The sequence below is a fragment of the Phocoena sinus genome, chromosome X (genome assembly GCF_008692025.1).
Source record: "Phocoena sinus isolate mPhoSin1 chromosome X, mPhoSin1.pri, whole genome shotgun sequence".
NCBI classification, from domain to species: Eukaryota; Metazoa; Chordata; class Mammalia; order Artiodactyla; family Phocoenidae; genus Phocoena; species Phocoena sinus.
In genome coordinates, this window is record NC_045784.1 from 11916609 (window position 1) to 11934298 (window position 17690).

Below are 17690 nucleotides of genomic sequence, written 5' to 3' on the forward strand. Positions count from 1 at the left end.
ACGTGAGGAGGTTAAGTTATTGAATGTTCCCACTTCATCTCACTCTGTCTGCTGTCGGATTTATTCAAGAGCAACAAAAGTCACATCAGAAATGAGTCCTCACATTTTCTAGAGACAAGATAGTGCAGTAGAGCAAGGTTCTCAATCCTGGCTACACAGTATAGTCAGCTGGGAGTTTTTGAAGATTTCCGCATGCCCAGACCACACCCCAGACCAATTAAGGCAATCTTTGTGGGGGGTGGGAATCAAAACATCTTGATTTTTTTTTTAAATCTTTACCAGCTGATTCCAAGGTGTAGCCAAGTTTGAGAACTACTTTGCTAGATCCTCGCTTCTTAAAATGCACCTGTTGACCAGCAGCACAGGCATCACCTGGAGCGGGTTAGAGATGCAGACTCTCAGGCCCCACCCCAGACCTACTGCATCAGAACCTGCATTGTAACAGGGGATTCACAAGCACACTGAAGCTCGAGAAATGCTGCTCTAGAACGTCTTGCAAAACAGTCCATTTTTTTAATGTACACATATTGCAGTATGCACAGTCTAACACAAGGCACGCTATTAAGGCATAGCAAAATGCCCCAAAGCGCTAAATAAAATTAATTTTCATGTGATGAGGAATGCTAAGTTCATCACTATGACCGCTCTCTTTTTCAGTAATCGTATTTATTTTTAATTATGAAAGATTTCAGTCATACAGAATAATTTAATCCTGCGTTGCTTATTGTCAGTTGCTTTCGTTTTTCCTAAGAAGAGCAGCTCTAGCTATTCAGTGGCCTAGGATTATCACCTGGTATCGAGAGCCAGACGGGAACCTACGCAACACCTTTTCCCATAACTGAGAAGGTGCCCTCTCTAAGCTCTGTGTTCACACGAGCGAGGAGGAGACCGTGTGAAATGCCATCCAATAGAATCCATGCCAGGGTGAGGAGTTTCACTGTGGTTAACAGGATTGAACTGCACACGCCTGTATGATAGTAAAACAGTTGTTCTAAATAGTCATACGACTTCTGGAAAGAACAAAATGCTTCGAATTAAGATAGCTTGGCTGTGGTATCTCCATAGGGAGTTTCTGAGGTTTGCTAAATGTCGTACAGACAGCCAGTTCCTGGCTGCCAGACCATAGATGACTTAATTCATCATAGTACCAACAAACGCTCTTTCACACTTCCAGTCTCTGAGGACAGATTGATGAAAAAAAACTTATAAAAATCTCTTTCATGAAGCCAGATTTTTTCATACCAGCCAAATATCCCCTCAACATGTTTCATTATAGCACACTTTTCTAGAATAATTCTGCCATAGAATTCCTGTCCTGTTTAAAAATATACACCTCTTCTCTTAAAATCATAAAAATAAAGAGATAGGAGACAATCATGGCATAGTGAAATGAGCTTTGGCCAGGCGTCCAGCTGGCTGAATCAAAATCCTGGCTGGTACTATACCTGCTGAGTGATGTGGAGCCGTGGTCTTATACTCTGGGTCTTAGTTTCTTCAACTGTAAAAAGGGTCTAATAAACCCTTTGTCACGGGGTTACTATTAGGAGGAAGCAAGATTATGCATGTGAATGAACCATGGTGCCTTGCACACAGCCAACACTCATCAAGTATTTCCTTTCTCTTCCCTTCGTCTGTTTTTAAAAAAAAAACCTGCAGGAAAATGTCATCAGAAATCTAACCAGCAAAGGCTATTACTCATCTTTCAATCTGAAGAGCCTGTCACATTGTCTGGTACATACTAGGTACTTGAGAAATGTTGAATGAATTGTGGGTTTCTACTCGGGGCTCATAGCTCAGTGGCCTGAAGGTGGGAAACCAGCCAGCACTAAGTCATCAGAAGTCATGCCATTTCTTATACGAGGCAGTTAAACATACAGAGCTGTGTCTTCCTAAGGATCCAGCCCACTGGCATCTGACTTCTAGCCCAACACACAACAAATCTGTGGGGAAAGGGATGGACAGCTACCTGGAATAGTATAATAGAGCTCTTGATGTAAACGTATCTCCTCATGCTCATGTACAATGTCCTCTGACTCTTGAAAACGATCCTATGTATTATTTTGACTAATTTCATCGCCCACTGTTTAGTGCACAAGAGACTCACAACTATAGTATTCAACTCCAACCTAATAAAGGCAAGCATTTAGGAGAGAATAGGAAAAGGGCATGGCTACTGCTACACAGAGGTGAGCTAAGGACGGAAGGCTGACTTGTCATTCAGCAGGGAGACAAGTCAAAGAGAATCGCTAGACACGAAGAACAGGACATGGAAAGGCCTAAAGATGTGGAAAAGTTTGGGCCACTGAGGGAACAGAGTTTCTAAAGCATAGGTTATGTCATGAGAAAAGATGGAAAGTGAAACTCGAACAGTCTGTTACGGCCTGATTATAAAGGGGCTGGCAACCTGTGCCAGCAGGATCTGCATGTTTATTCCGGAGGCAAATGATCAGTTCATGGATAACCAGAAAAGTGAATTCGGAATCCTTGATCACTGAAGCTTATTTCTTGTAACAGAAAGTTGCTTCTCCTGTGAAGCTCTAGAGGACTTGGAAGCATTTACTGCTACCTTATTGCTAAAATCAAACAAAAGCTGTATACATGTAGAGTCTAGGGCTCGGTAGGAAGTGGCAGGGCCTAGCACATGTCCTGTGCTACATACCTTCACGCACACTCTCTTAATTAGAAACTCGACTGGTTGACAATTAGATCAACAGATCCCGGTATTACTTTCGAATTGTGCCCAATTTCTGTCTTCTGGGTTTATTGCAATCAATCTTCCCTCTGGGCCTGCAGACAACTTTCTGTCTGAAATCTTAAATCTGGTAGCCATAGTAATGAAGCAGAGAGGAGGGGAGATCTTGGAAATGCAATACAGATAAAAAGAAAAATGAAAAAAAAAGAAAAAGGAAAAGGAAAACAAAACAAAACAAAAAAAACCCTTCCATTCTTTCCCGTTTTCCTTTTCCTAATTTTTTTTTTTTTTTTTTGCACGAGTTGCCTATAAGAAGCTATAGTTGAAGTACTAGTGAACAAGTGGTTGCAGGGAAGGTAGAAGAGAGCTGGGGCATAGATGATCTGCAGAACTAAATAATAATCCAGAAGGATGGAGCACAGGTTGTGTTTCTGGTTCACTTTGCTGCTCTGAATGTCCTTGGAAGAAGCAACAGGAAAAGTGCCTCCTCATGGTTTACAGTGTTCGTCAGCTGTTAATTTTAAAACAGAACCTACAGTCCATCCACACTCAACAGAGAAGACCTAGCTTATCAGGATCATTCAAATTCCAAAAGAAATACGATCGGCCAGAGAAAGCAGGTTTATAGTTTTTCACCTGGAGAAAACGTGTTTGCTCTGCAACTGTGGAAAGCAATGAAGTAATGGCCCGGGGACGTCTCTTTCCTCAGGATACGCCTCACTGCCCCTCTGTCAACCCTCCTAAGCCTTCTCCAAGTCACATCTGGGTGATTTCATCATGATGTTAACCTATCTTTTCAAAGTTGGGAGGAAGGGATCAAGGGCAAGAGCAAATATAGATCCAATCCTGTGGACTGAGTTCTCAGTTCTTGAGTTTATTGAGCTACCTGCAGAAATGAACAGCTCGCCAACCTTTGACAGCCAACAGCGTCTACTCCTCTCCCTCTGAGCCCCTTTCAGCAGAAACTGAGCAGTGGGAGGGAAGAGGAGAAAGAAAGAAGTGGCTATTTGGAAGGGTACTATTATGGCGTGGAGCCTCTAGGCTGTCAAAAGTGGCTATCATAAAGACAGGCCTCCACAAACATGTTGTGTAGACCTCTAAAAATACATCCATTCTGTGCCTAGTTTACATAATATGAGGTTGCACATTACTATTTGTGGTTTTTTAAATTATTCTGTATTATATATTTTATATATTCTATATTAGAATCTTCTTCAACATTATAACAGCAGCAAGGGACTTGCTGCTTAAATGAAACCCTTAGAAATGAGGACATAAAATAGTGTGTGAGTCAAAAATAATCAAAAGAGAAAATACACCTGAACCAAACTGTTGCTGTGGGTTGATCACATTAGAGCAGGATTTCTCTAAATGGGATCAAAGTGATCAGAAACTTCCAGGAGGTCAAGGAGGGTCATAGCAGGGCACAGCTTACTAAATACATCTTTCCTTCACTTGGGTCAGCACCTTCAATTTGGTTTTCCCTCCTGGACTTCTTACCTTACCAATTTTCATACCCAACCAGAGACTCCCACAATTAGAAGGTACATAAATGGTTATCTTGGCCCCTAACCCACATGTTACATCAATAGCAAACATCTCCAAGAAATGATCAAACACTTGAATATCTCCAGCAACAAGGAATCCGTTACCTTCCAAGATGTTGTACTCCATGTTCAGGCAGAGTTGTTTAAAGTTCTTTCGCACGTTGAGCTGAATTCTGTCTCCCTGTAACGTCAACCAATTGTTTTTGATCAGCAACCTTGGAATCATTAGTACAGATGCTCTTCCCTCTTCTGAAAACACCTGTTATATGAGCCACGCTTACCTGTTTTCAAGGCCAGCCTCTCTTGTTCCTTCTATGGTTCCTCGTGTGGTGGGCTTTCAGGAACACTCAGCACCCTGGAAGGGTTCCCTTGCCCCCTACCCTGCATTCAAGCTGTCCTGTTTGTATCTCCTACCCCTTTTCCTATCCGATGACTCAAGTACAACAGTCCATAAACTGGGATATCAGTGACATTCTCTCTTTCAAGAATTTGAATGAAGAGTGCTCTAATTAGTAACCTCTAATGGTAGTAAGGACCTGAGTTGAAAAGGTTCCCATAGGGTTGAGGTTCGGGTGGCCCAGTTGAAATATGCGTAAGTAAAGGAAGCTGAAAGGAGAAAAGCAGAAATGGGGGAGAATCACAGCTCTGAGAGATGGTGAATAATCTCGTTTGCTGACTTGCTTATTGGAGTTCCTGGACCGGTAGCCCTGCTTACACCACCATCAATATCATCATCGTTGCTAACATTTACTGAGTACATACTATATACCGGCACTGATACAAGCCCTCGGTGTGCATTAGCTCACTGAATCCTTTCAAAATCCCTAAAAGGAAGACGCCGTTGTTCTCTTTTTTTACTGCAGAGGAGACTGAGGCACGTAGAGATCTGAGTGACTTATCCAGCTCCCACACTGGTTAGTGACAGAGACAAGACTGGAAACCAGGAGTTCTGGATCTAGAACCCAGCCTTCTTACCTTTACAGGGCACTGCTTCTCTACCCTTGGTGACTCAAGAGATTTTCTTACAATATTTTTATAGTAATTTCCTAAAGAAATTCCCCCATTTAAGCTGTCATGAGCAGGTTTCTGTCCTTTGTAACAAATCCTCCCTGATTAAGATACAGGAAGATTAAAAGATACTAACACCTGGCCAAATGGCACAGACAAGTGTCCTTGAGCTGCTCTGTGGTTGCACTAAAAAGCAGGCTCAGTGAACCAAACGAGGCTGCCTTTACATTCGCTTTTCTGTAACATATCTGTAATATTCATGTATTCTTCCAGAAGCAGTACATTCCATGGTATTATTACAGAAAAAAGTGCCATCTAACTTTCCTTTAATGACTCTAGCCTAACATCACCTCTTCCATAGTATCCCGTGGCCTGTACATTCCTGTATCATAGCAGATATCACATTATAGTGGAGTCATCTGTCTGTGTCAGGGTTTCCCAAGCTCAGCATTATCGACATTTGAAGCTAGATAATTCACGCTTTGCTGTGAGGTGCCGTCCTGCGTATTGTAGGATGTTTAGCAGTGTCCTGGCCTCTACCGACTAGTTGCCAATAGCACCCTCTGCCCCATTGTGACAACCCAAAATGTCTCCAGACGTTGCCCCATGTCCCCTGGGGGGCAAAATCACTCCTGGTTGAGAGCCACTGGTCCACATGTTCTAGGCCCCCTCCACCAATCCCACACTGACTTCAAGGGCAGGGCTCTGTCTTTTGTGCCCTTATTTCTTTCCAGTGCTTGGTACGTTATGATGCTCAAAGTCTCAATTGAAGAAAACTACAGTAACTTGCATCAAGATGCTGTTTTGTACTTGTAAGCCTGGATTACCTGTATATCTGTATCTGGATGGGTTTAGGCAGGAAAACAGAGACACTATACACACTACTAGGATAAGGCGTTTATTATAGAAATTACGGTTTATATAAATATGAGAGTAACTGGGGGAAGGAAGGTCTGGAAGGCTATAGTCAGAGGACAGAACTTTAAGCTGAAGCTCTGGGGGGAAAAGCAGGTATTGACAGGAAAATCTGAGAAGCTACCATATCTGGCCTCCAAAGTGGAATCATAAAATGGGAGCCCACAGAAAGGTCTGTAATGCCGCTGTGTCTAACAGAGCATCTGCATCTGCCTCCCAAAGACTCCCCAAAATAATGGCCTCTCCTTCCCTTCTACCTTCCAAATCTCCCAAATTCCTCTCACCGGCAAACCCATACCTGGAACTAATCAAGGAGGGAATTCTGGAAAATGTAGTTCTTCCCAGCCGTAGGCAGGCACTTCTACAGGAGTGGAAGTGCCAGGTGAACAAAAGATCATCTCACACAGTAACCACTTTTTGACACCAAGTGTGTATGTTATATATAGAGATCAAAGCATGATAATGGTCTGAAGAAGTTGGCAGTCGCAGCCATCCACGTTAGAAAGCAAGTGAATGCCTGACGCGACGCGCTGCTGCCGCCGCTGTTACGCCTTTTAGTTCGGCAGTGGGCTCACCCTCTGACCACCTGTCCCCTCCAGTCTGCACTGTGTAGACAGTCTCAACATTCACTTTGTTTGTACCCTGAACAGATGGCAGACTACGCTAATCATCGAACAGCTCATACTCCAGATGGAAGGTGTTCACCTTCACGCTTCTTAGAATTTAGTGTGTCTTCCGAGCATTCTGGCCAGACCAGACTTGACAGGGACTACTAGGAAAGAATTTCCATATGCAAGGCACTGCTTCCCTCTGGGCATTGAAACATCACAACCGTGTAACTGATTTCTAAACTACTCTCTAAGACTGCAGCTGACATTAAGTGAATACATTTCTGCTTTACAGATTTTGAGCCAAAAATCAAACAATTATTTTTAGATAATTACTTCCAGTCTATTAAAAAAATAGGGTGCCGGAGGTGAGGTGTAGTCCAAAATAGAGTGAAGTACATAGTTCACTTTAGGAATTTAGATTCAAAATATGCATTAAAGGGACCTATACTTCAGGATGGCCCATGATGTCTAAGATATTTCCTACCTGGCCCTTTACAGAAAATGTCTGCTGACAGCTGGACTAGAGGGAAAGCAGCAAGAGCTGGGCTCTGAGAGGTAAAGGGGGGACATCACAAGGACTTGGACTTTACTGAGGTGAGAGCCGCCGGAGGTTCGAGCTCATGAAGATCTGACCGACTCACATTTTAACAGGATCCCTCTAGTTGCTGGATTGAGAAGAGACCTTCTTGTTGGGAGGGAGGGTCTAGAAGCCAGGGGATTAGGTAGAAGGTGATCACTATAATTCTGGTGGAAATGGTTCCGACGCGCCACTGTCAGGTAGCTCAGCTCAGCACGGAGTGGAGGCTCTGGTAAGAGGTGCCTAGATTCTGGCTTGGAGATTGAGCTGGTTAGACTTCCTGGTACTAGATGTGGCGCATGGTCCCACACAGGTGCAGGGGACGCTAGAAAATACAGCCTCCCCAGGTGCACATGGGTGAGCAGCTAAAGCAGGGCTTCATAAGTACGGGCAATTTTGCCCACCGAGAGACATCTGGCAATGTCTGGAGACACTTTTCATGGTCACGACTGTGGGGGAAGTGTGTGTTACTTGCTTCTAGTGGGTAGAGGCCAGGGATGCTGCTAAATATCCTAAAATATACAACATAGTTCCCTACCACAAAAATAATTACCTGGTCCCAAATGTCAACAGTGCCATAGTTAAGCAACTTGGAGCTCAAGAAAGACCCACCAGTGGAGGGAGAAAGAAAGATGGGTTTTCATGGATAACTAGGAGTCTTAGCCCAGCTCAATTCCCAATGCCCCAACCCCTGCAAGGCATTTGCGGGCTGGGACAACAGTAGTTTTGGGACCCCAGCTCACACCACAGCTGAGTTCTGTTTGTCCCCTCTTGCCCACATATCTTCCGCCTGTTATTGGAGGTGAGCATTGGCCCGAATAAGAAACCTTGCTGGCTTTTTTCTTTTCCTTTTTTTTTTTTTTTTTTTTGCGGTATGCGGGCCTCTCACTGCTGTGGCCTCTCCCGTTGTGGAGCACAGGCTCCGGACGCGCAGGCTCAGCGGCCATGGCTCACGGGCCCAGCCGCTCCGCGGCATGTGGGATCTTCCCGGACCGGGGCACGAACCCGTGTCCCCTGCATCGGCAGGCGGACTCTGAACCACTGCGCCACCAGAGAAGCCCGCTTTTTTCTTTTTATATACACAGAGAGGCTTGTAAAAATAACGTGTGATTGAGGCAATGAAAGAGATTTCGTGAAAGAGATTATGTGTACACTGTGCACAGCACCAGAGTGCAGGTATTAATGTGTTTTAAGAGATTTGTGAAGAAAAATGTTCCAATAATTAAAATTTCAAGACTTAAAACTGATATTTGGTGATGACCGTAGATTTATAGGAATTTTACTCTCTTCACCAAACCCAAATGGATGGCATATGAATTCAAATACCCTTAATATTATGCAAATACTCCTTAGTCTTTGCTATGGGTAATAACTGATAAGGTCTCATTTATTTGGTGAAATACTTGCAAGTATATAATACATACTGGCTTTTCATTTACTTAGCTTTATTATTTTGATTTGCAAATAGATGCATAAATGAAAAACTATTTCTCTGTATTCTGGAGTCTTTGTCTCTTTATTTTTTTTGCAAAGAAGCATGTATTTTTTGCTAAGATTGTTAATAAGATGGATCTAATTTTACATATTTTCACACTCTCTGGGCTGCTCACTAGCTTAACACTGGGCCAATCAAAATGGACAGTGTTTCAAATATAGATCATAAATACCTCAGTTCTTGAGTGGCACTGCTGAGCTTAGGTTTGCCCTAATTTTATATAAATTCAATATGCAAAAATAAACCATAAAATAAATAAGCTAGGAAATCATTTTTCATATCACAGAAGACTTTTTTCCAACATTCATTTAAGAAGCCTTTACCTTATATATAATATTCAACATAGGCAGCTTTAGCCAAATATTGTTCTAGGTACTGGGGCGATCAAGATATGCAAAACTGGGTCCTTCCACTTGAAGGTCACATAAAAGAGGCCGACAAGTAAACTATGATGACAGCAGGTTCCATTATGGAGGCATGCGACCCAGTGCTACAGGAGCTGAGGAGAAACCCAAGGCCCAGGCTCAGGGGTAGAGAAAAGGCACCCTGAATGGGATGAGTAGGGCTTTGAAGGACATGCAGGAGCTTGCCAAGTGAAGAGAGGTGAGGAGTATTCTATGCAAAGGATAAAGCCAAAGACCATGAAACCCCATGAGAGAAGCAGGTATAAGACAGGACATAGGGGGTCCTTGAGTGTCACAAAGGAGCTTAGGAGTGGTCATTAAGGAGATGAGAAACTCTTGAAAAGTATTAAGCCAGGAATGAAAGCAATGGGCCAATGGCATTCCTTTAGTTCCACTGGAGCAGAAAGCAGGGCTGGCTTCAAAATCTGTGGGACCCAGTGCAAAATGAAAACATGGGGTGCTTGTTCAAAAATCATTATGAATTTCAAGATGGCTACAGCAAAGCGTTAAACCAAGTGTAGTACCCTTCTAAGCAATGGGGCGAGTGAGGGCACAGTACGCATGCCCACAAGGCCAACCCTAGCAAAGGCATGAGAGCAGCAGGAGGAAGAAGGCATACTGTCTAGTCTGCAGTTGGGAAGAATGTCTTAAACATATCAACCAGCTAGAGATTAGTATCAAGGCAATATACTAGCCAGCATTATAGTCCTATACTCAAACTAAGAAAATGGCCAAATGGCTAATCTCTTCATTTTAAAGAGGAAATAGAAGAGCAAAAATGTTGAGGGACTGAGGGAATTCAATCTGAGTCTTTTAGATTCTATCCCAGTGTTTCCTCTGCTCCTCTACAATGCCAAGGCTGGTGAGTCTGCAGTGAAACGGATAGAATGGAAGTTCTTTGGGCAAGACTGATCCAGAGGCCGCAGAAAGGGCTGCAAGTGTCAAAGAAAGGGAAATCAGCTGGGAGACAATCGCTGTCCCCTCCCTTCCCCCAGGAAGCATGTCCTTTCTGAGACTTTTCTCAGAATCAAGAGGATCTTGCCAAGCACGGGTTTTGAATAACTCATAGGCCCAGCATCGTGCCAGGGAAGAGGACTACAGAGATGAGGTGGGCACACTCCTAGGAGCTTATCCTTTGGTGAGTAAAGACATTAGTGGAAATCAGCTATCATAATCCAGAGTCCCTGTCTACCTATTCTTTAACATGACTGGGAAGCAAAAATTTTAAATAATAATAAAAAAAGAAAATTGGAAATGAGTTCTAAACACCAATAGGTAGCTACAGAGTCTTTTTCAGATTAGGGGGATCATAGATGATTTGCATGTTGCCTTGTATATCTCAGCAGCATTACCGTCCGTACCCTCACCAACTCTAAAGGCTTCAGGCTCACCTGAGCTCCAATAAACCTTTGTACATATCTCAAGAATCTCTCTCATATAATTCTGTATTTGGTTCTGTATGACCCCCCACAAACCCCAGGTCTTATTCATCTTTTCCTTCCCTTGGTTCTTAAGATAAAGCTCCAAACCGTGATCCAGCCCCTGGTCTTTTCTGAAACTGTGTCTCACCCCACTTCCCTTCTGCATTCCACGAGCCATCCTACCATCTCTCAATTGCAGCAAACCTTCCTATCTCAGACATCTCCCAAGTCTGCTCTGCCCTCTTTAATGCCTCTCATTTTTCAGATCTCTAACGAAACATCGCTTCCCCAGGGAAAAGCTTCTCCTATCAGCCAGATTAGACCGGGACCCCCGTTAATACGTTCTCCTAACACCCTATAATTTCCCTTCAGAGCCCTTATCATAGCTAGTAATTCCGTGCTCATGTGATGCTTCCATGAATGTTTGTCTTCACCTCAAGGTTGGGAACCACGTGAAGGCAAGAGTCTGATCTGTCTTGCTCGCCACTGGATTCCTGCCAAATGGCACAGTGCCTGGCATGTCCTTGGGACTTTTCTGACCACTCAATCTAAATCATCCACTTCTCTGTCACTCATCTCTCTTAAGGGTCTTACCTTGATTGTTTTCCTTCAAAGCCTCCATCATTATCTGTGTGTGTGTGTCTGTGTATGTGCAAATGTGTGGGGTGTCTTATCTGTGTATATGTATGAATATGTAGTTGTGTGTGTGTCACATAATTACTCTACTTCTTACTGTTTTCCCCACTAGAATGTAAACTCCAAAAAAGAAGAGACTTCACCTCCTTGTTCACTGCTGTACCCTCACCACATACCTGGCACATAATAGGTGCTCAAGGAATCATTTGTTGGAATTATGAATACATAAATGGCAAGTGCTCAAGAAATGAACACCAGAAGTTCATTCTTCTTCAAAAATCAATCATAATGATATCCTGCACTGAAAAAGAGATGATCCACTGATTTGCTTTTCTTTTGGAAAAAATGCTATTCACTGTCTGCCCCAAAATGACACTGTGACAGTTTTAATTTATTTCACCACATGCCATTAAGCAACAAGGGGTTATATTTGGTTTACTTTATTTCAGATCTGTTGTTCTACAAATTTCAGTGCGATTCTTCTTCCATAATCTTGAATGGAAGCCATTTGGGGCTTGCTAGGGACAAATTCATAAAAACCAAAGACTTGCAGAGTCTTTGGAATCAGACAATTTGGAGATCTGACAGACCCGATTTGAATTTCAGCTTCAACATTTATTAGCAATATAACTTCAGGAAGCCACATAACTTCTCTCCGTCTCAATTTCCTCTGAAACCATGTGATTTGTAGGGATGGTTTGGTGATAGGACTGACTGTGGTTTTAAGTGCATGGTATATAATTATAATCAATACATGATATCTATTTATTATTCATATCTACTCCCAAGCCCCCATGATACAGAGGAGAAAACTGAGGCCATAAGAATTGAGAATTTCAGGGCTTCCCTGGTGGCGCAGTGGTTGAGAGTCCGCCTGCCAATGCAGGGGACACTGGTTCTTGCCCCGGTCCGGGAAGATCCCACATGCTGCGGAGCGGCTGGGCCCGTGAGCCATGGCCGCTGAGTCTGTGCGTCCAGAGCCTGTGTTCCGCGACGGGAGAGGCCACAACAGTGAGAGGCCCACGTACCGCAAAAAAAAAAAAAAAAAAAAAAAAAGAATTGAGAATTTCTCAAGGCCATCCCTCCTCCCCAAGGCTAGGAAGCCCAAGCAGGGCTACCATTAAGCATCACCCAGCCTTCATTTGCTCAGGGGACTTTTTTGGTAAAAACCTACTTGTGTTTGGACTCACACTGTTTCCTAAGGAGGGCTGGCGACTCCATAATGTCCTTGCATTGATTGAAGCTCACTGCAAACTTCAGTTCCAACTGGGCCATTTCCTATTCCAGTAGAAGGGCAAAGATTCAATCAAAGAATCTGGGTGAGAAATGGGATGGAAACAGTTTTCCCCTACCCCAGTTTATAGGAGTCCTTTTATTTCCTCCTTTCTAGGACATAAAAGAAAAATTGGAAATATGGGTCCCACTGAAATCTTTCATTGTATAAATCCTATATTCTTTAATTATATTGAAATTATTTGCTTAAACAATTCAGTACGATGCAATTCTGGTGAGTTTTAGGTTCAGTTTCACATCCAGACAAGAGTTATTCCAAACACAGGAATGGGTGAATTTTACAATAAGTACAACTGATGGATAAGATAAAATAAGATGATATGTCTCCAACGAATTGCACGGCACCATGGCAGTGCTTCCCACTTACAGCAGACAGGGTTTCAGGAGATTTTATCAAAGTGGGATATAGAAATTACATGTACTGAAACTTCAACTGGATGATTCATTTTCTGTGGGAATTTAATCAGTGAAAAACGAAACAGTGAGCTAGAAGTATTTACTGCTCAAAGATGCTGAAGGTGGCAGGTCAGTAGCAATAATTAAGTAATTGGTTTTCTGGCTAATTAGAAGAAATGGAGGATATATGCCTGCAATTCTTTCCCCACTGAGAGGATTACACCGACTGTCCCTGTGAATACATTCAACTAATCTGTGCCTACAGATTGTTCTTTATTTTAGCTTCAGTTTATCCATGACTCAAGTTCATCTCCACTTTGCCCTCATATAGGAATCTTGCCACATTACCATAACGTTTTTATTCTGAACCTGCTACAAAGGCAATTAGTCATTCATTATAACACAAAAATTCAAATTGGTTGCAATTATGTTTTCTGAATCAAGACCATACCCTCTGATGTGGGTAATTTAAGGTTCTATATTTAAAATGCATTGAATGAATCATAATGGTAAATAAGAAGACCCTTAAACTAGCATTCATATCTCCTGCACATGAAAAATTAAATGGATAAATTCTACCTGTGACAGATTTATTTTTGTGGTAGAGAATTTTAAAGAATTGATTTAATTAGTTGTAACTATGCTCAGAAGCATAATTTGAAATACTGTTGAATGAATGGTGAAAGTATTTTCAAGCAGAGAGAAACTCTCTTAAAATTCCCTTTGTTCATTATTCAACAAACGTTTATTGAGCGCCCACAGTTTGCACGGCAATGTACGACATAATAATAACCTAACCTGGTATCATTCTCCTCTGCTTCTGCTGGTTAATTGAATGAGTTAATCTCTTCAGCTGTCCATTCACAGTATGTGAAGAAAGACTACAGAAATTAAATGAATGAGTCAGTCTGAAAAGAAACACGGATGTGTGTATTTAGGTTTCCTTTTGTTTCACGTGCTGAAAACAGGTTACTAGCCAACTACTCTATTTCTTCAGGGACCCAGGAAATTGAAAAGAATCTTATCTCACTCAGGCAGTGAACTATACACTTATTCATGACTTTCTAAGTGTTTATAGAGGTGAGAACAGCAATTTGTAAGATTCTACAGATATGGAAAGGAAAAACAGCACAGTAAATTTAGGCAGATAAGGGGAAACGTATTTTGAGGGATTGTTTCCACTTGAAAAGTTATATTAGACTTAATAACATAGACTAGGTTAGAGCTGGACATTAGAGCTGATCTAGGCCACTGGTTTCCAACCTTTTGCATTAGAGTCACTGGATTTTTAAAAAAATATGGATTCTCAGCTCTCATTCCCAGAGATTCTGATTCAGTTGATCTGGAAGAGGCTGGGAGGAGAGGCAAGCATACATATACTTGTACAGGTTCCCTAGCAGCCAAAGCTGAGACCCACAGACCTAGTCCAGACTCAACAGTTTGGCATGAGGTCTCTGAGCCCTTGAAGGAATAAATATCTTGCCTCAGATCAGCACAGCTTATAACCCTTGGAGCCAGGCCTAGAACCCAAATAGCCAAATTCCTAGTCTGGATCTTTTAACTAAACCAAATCACACCGTTTCTACTTCTCTCACACACTGGTTAAGATCTAATTACCAGTTAGTAATAGGCAGGAAGAATAAGACTGCTTATAATCCATGTGCCTAACAAGTCCCCTCCTCCTAGTGACCTGTGTGCTTCCAACATTCTTGCTAATAAGTCTTCCAACGACACTGTAATGATTAATATATCTGTTTAGTCCACATTTTAAAATATTTCACGTATTTGAAAGTTTTGCACCCATAAAATATATCATTCCCATTTTAGACAAAGAAACCAGATTTACTCTTTGAATCTGAGTCCAGTTGAAGTCTTCATTATAGAGCTTATAGAGATGAGTACATGGAAGTACTCTAACATCTGGCTGGGTTTTCTTAGCCAGCTTCCCTATATGAGAATGCCTTTAGGTTGGCCACTTCCACTGGGTTCTGAAAGCTCCATGCAGGTAGGGCTCTTGTCCAACTTCATCAACTGTCTCCCAGCATCTAGCAAAATGCTCACCATAGACTCAACACACAACAGTTAATTGTTGAATGAAAAATCCTTATTACGTTTTGTTAACAAATGAGACAGAGTATCCTGAACCAACTTGTGCAGGACAATCTCATATACATAAAAGTACTGGGAAGGTGGTTTTATGAAGGAGTAGTTTTACAGTTATTTTATTAGAAGAGCTTTGGCCTGATTCTCCTGACCTAAATTTGCCCTTGCTGTACCATTTGGATTACGGTTGGGCCATCTCACATTAATATTACGTTAAAAGTCCTTCATTCAAATGATACAAATGAACTTATTTATAAAACTGAAACAGACTCACAGATTTCAAAAACAAACTTACGGTCACCAAAGGGGAAACGTGGCAGGTGGCGGGGGAATGAATTAGGAGGATGGGATTAACAGATACACACAGTACTACATATAAGATAGAGAACCAACAAGGACCTACTGTAGAGCACAGGAAACTCTACTCAATATCTTGTAACAACCTATAAGGGAAAAGAATCTGAAAAAGAATATAGATATATAGATAATACACGCATAACTGAATCACTTTGCTGTACACCTGAAACTAACACAATATTGTAAACCAACTATGCGCCAATAAAATTTTTAAAAGTCCTTCATTCAGTATATCTTTTATATGTGTGAAGGCACAACTGACATGCAATAAACACTGATGAAATAAAATTAATACAAATTTTACTGTCTTTTGGAAAAATAACCAAATTAATTGATATAATATTCTTCTCTAGCAAGATAAAGAGCGCAGTGTCTTTGGTGTTTCAAAGGGGTGACACAGTGTGTAGAAAACAGTAATCTAACTGCAAAAGATGATGATTCAATCGATGGCTATTTAGAACTAGATTTTTATTAAGCAGGTCATTTCAATCCCATCTTTTCAACCCAACCACGCACCCAAATTCCATACATTTGTCTCTATGTAGGGTATTTGCTCTTTACCATAAGGTTACAATTTTTCAGTCTTTTATCTAATTCATGTAGAAATAACACAAAAAACCACTGACATCAGCTAAAACGACGTATGTTCATATGGTAGATATGAATAGCCAAAGAATCAACGTAAAAAGTTGACACTAGAAAAACTAACCATGGTAGAAATATTCAACTCCAAACACTGAATATTTAATCTCTGCTATATAACTGAGGTGAACTAGAGGGCTGGAGAGGAAAGGTTACACATTTAAGCGGTTAATCTTAGATCTAACACAAACATTAAAGCCAATGTTAATGGAAGGAACTGGGCTATGAATGAGCCACAATACTAGAAGTTCCTGGCTCAGGGCCAGGTACAGGGCAGAGATTCAGTAAATGCTTTGTTGAATGAAAGAATGGGTGAGTGAATGAATGAATAGTCCTCTTCTTAGATTTAGAGTGTAATACTGGGATTTGGAGATTTAGCTTTAAAACAGTCTATTCAAAGCTGTGGATCAATAAACTAGAATTTGGGAACGTCAGTCAGTGCTGAGTATAATGTAGGTATTTCTGTTTGTTAATTAATTAAAATGACCACGGAGTCATTATTCTTACACTTAATTTCTCAGCCAGAAAAGTTAATGAACTGTATCTGTTCCATGAATAATTGAGTTGAACTTGAAAGACAACTCCCCATTCCAAAAGCCTTCCACACTACCAGTTAACTGTGATTTATCCTTTTACTTCTGAAGAATTTTAAGCACCTTCCATCTGATTTGACTGACAACCTATCTGTGCTTTCCCTGTCTTTATTCTTCCAGGAAGAAGATGTTACTCGTGAAAGTCGTTTTAATTTCAGTGGTTACGGGATGGGTCACTGCCTTCAAGTGAAAGATGGAACAGCTGTCAAGGCCACACCTGCCAGCCAGCTCCCACAGCCCCCCAAAGATGCAGATGCCATCAAGAAGAAGTTTGTAGACCGGGCAAAAAGGATTGACACGATTTCTCGAGCTGCCTTCCCATTGGCCTTCCTCATTTTCAACATCTTTTACTGGATCACATACAAGATCATTCGGCATGAAGATGTCCACAAGAAATAGATGTGCTCTTCAGACCGTGGGACCTTCTTGCCTAACTGTTGTGCTTGTAAATACACAGTGAAATTGTCTTTACATCACTTTGACAGAGGAGAAGACTGGGGGAGGGGGGAGGGAGGATCATGGGGGCGGGTTTCCTGGCACCTACATGAAAAAAGATAAGTTATCCGGGCAATGAAGGAAAATGTTTGCACAAAATTACGGTGTTGCAGAATCACGTGAGCATAATTCCCTTCACAGTCTTTCGCACTGCTCTTTCAGATGATGCATTAAATAGACATGATATGCAAAGTCAAGTACTTGACGGCTATTTGTCTTTTGGTTCAGTTTGGTTTGGTTTGGTTTTGACTAATTCTGGTACTGAAAAGACAGCTTAAACACACGCGTGTGCGTGCACACACATGCGTGCGCGCACACACACAAAAGGAAAATGCTTACCATCTGACCATAGTGACTAGCCTATAGTGAGTTGAGGACCAAACTTTTTCAGGAAAACGCTGCCTCGTTTTTAAAACAAGCGTGCTGAGCTACGTTCTTTACGATGTCCGTAATTAGTGCTTCACCTGAGGAATCCTTTTGTGGGTCATAAATAATTTCTACTTAT

General features: G+C 41.7%; 1 protein-coding gene across 3 annotated transcripts in view; it reads left to right on the plus strand.

Moving 5' to 3' along the window:
* The window catches only part of GLRA2 (glycine receptor alpha 2), a 195633-nt gene extending 178430 nt beyond the window's left edge, over nt 1-17203 (plus strand). For 2 of the 3 annotated variants that reach the window (XM_032620077.1, XM_032620078.1), the window contains exon 9: nt 16811-17089. In XM_032620077.1, coding sequence (XP_032475968.1) covers nt 16811-17089 — 279 coding nt within the window. Of the gene's footprint in view, nt 1-16810 lie in introns of all 3 variants that reach the window. The other variant, XM_032620076.1, reaches the window with a different exon arrangement.
* Nucleotides 17204-17690: the final 487 nt, after the last annotated feature.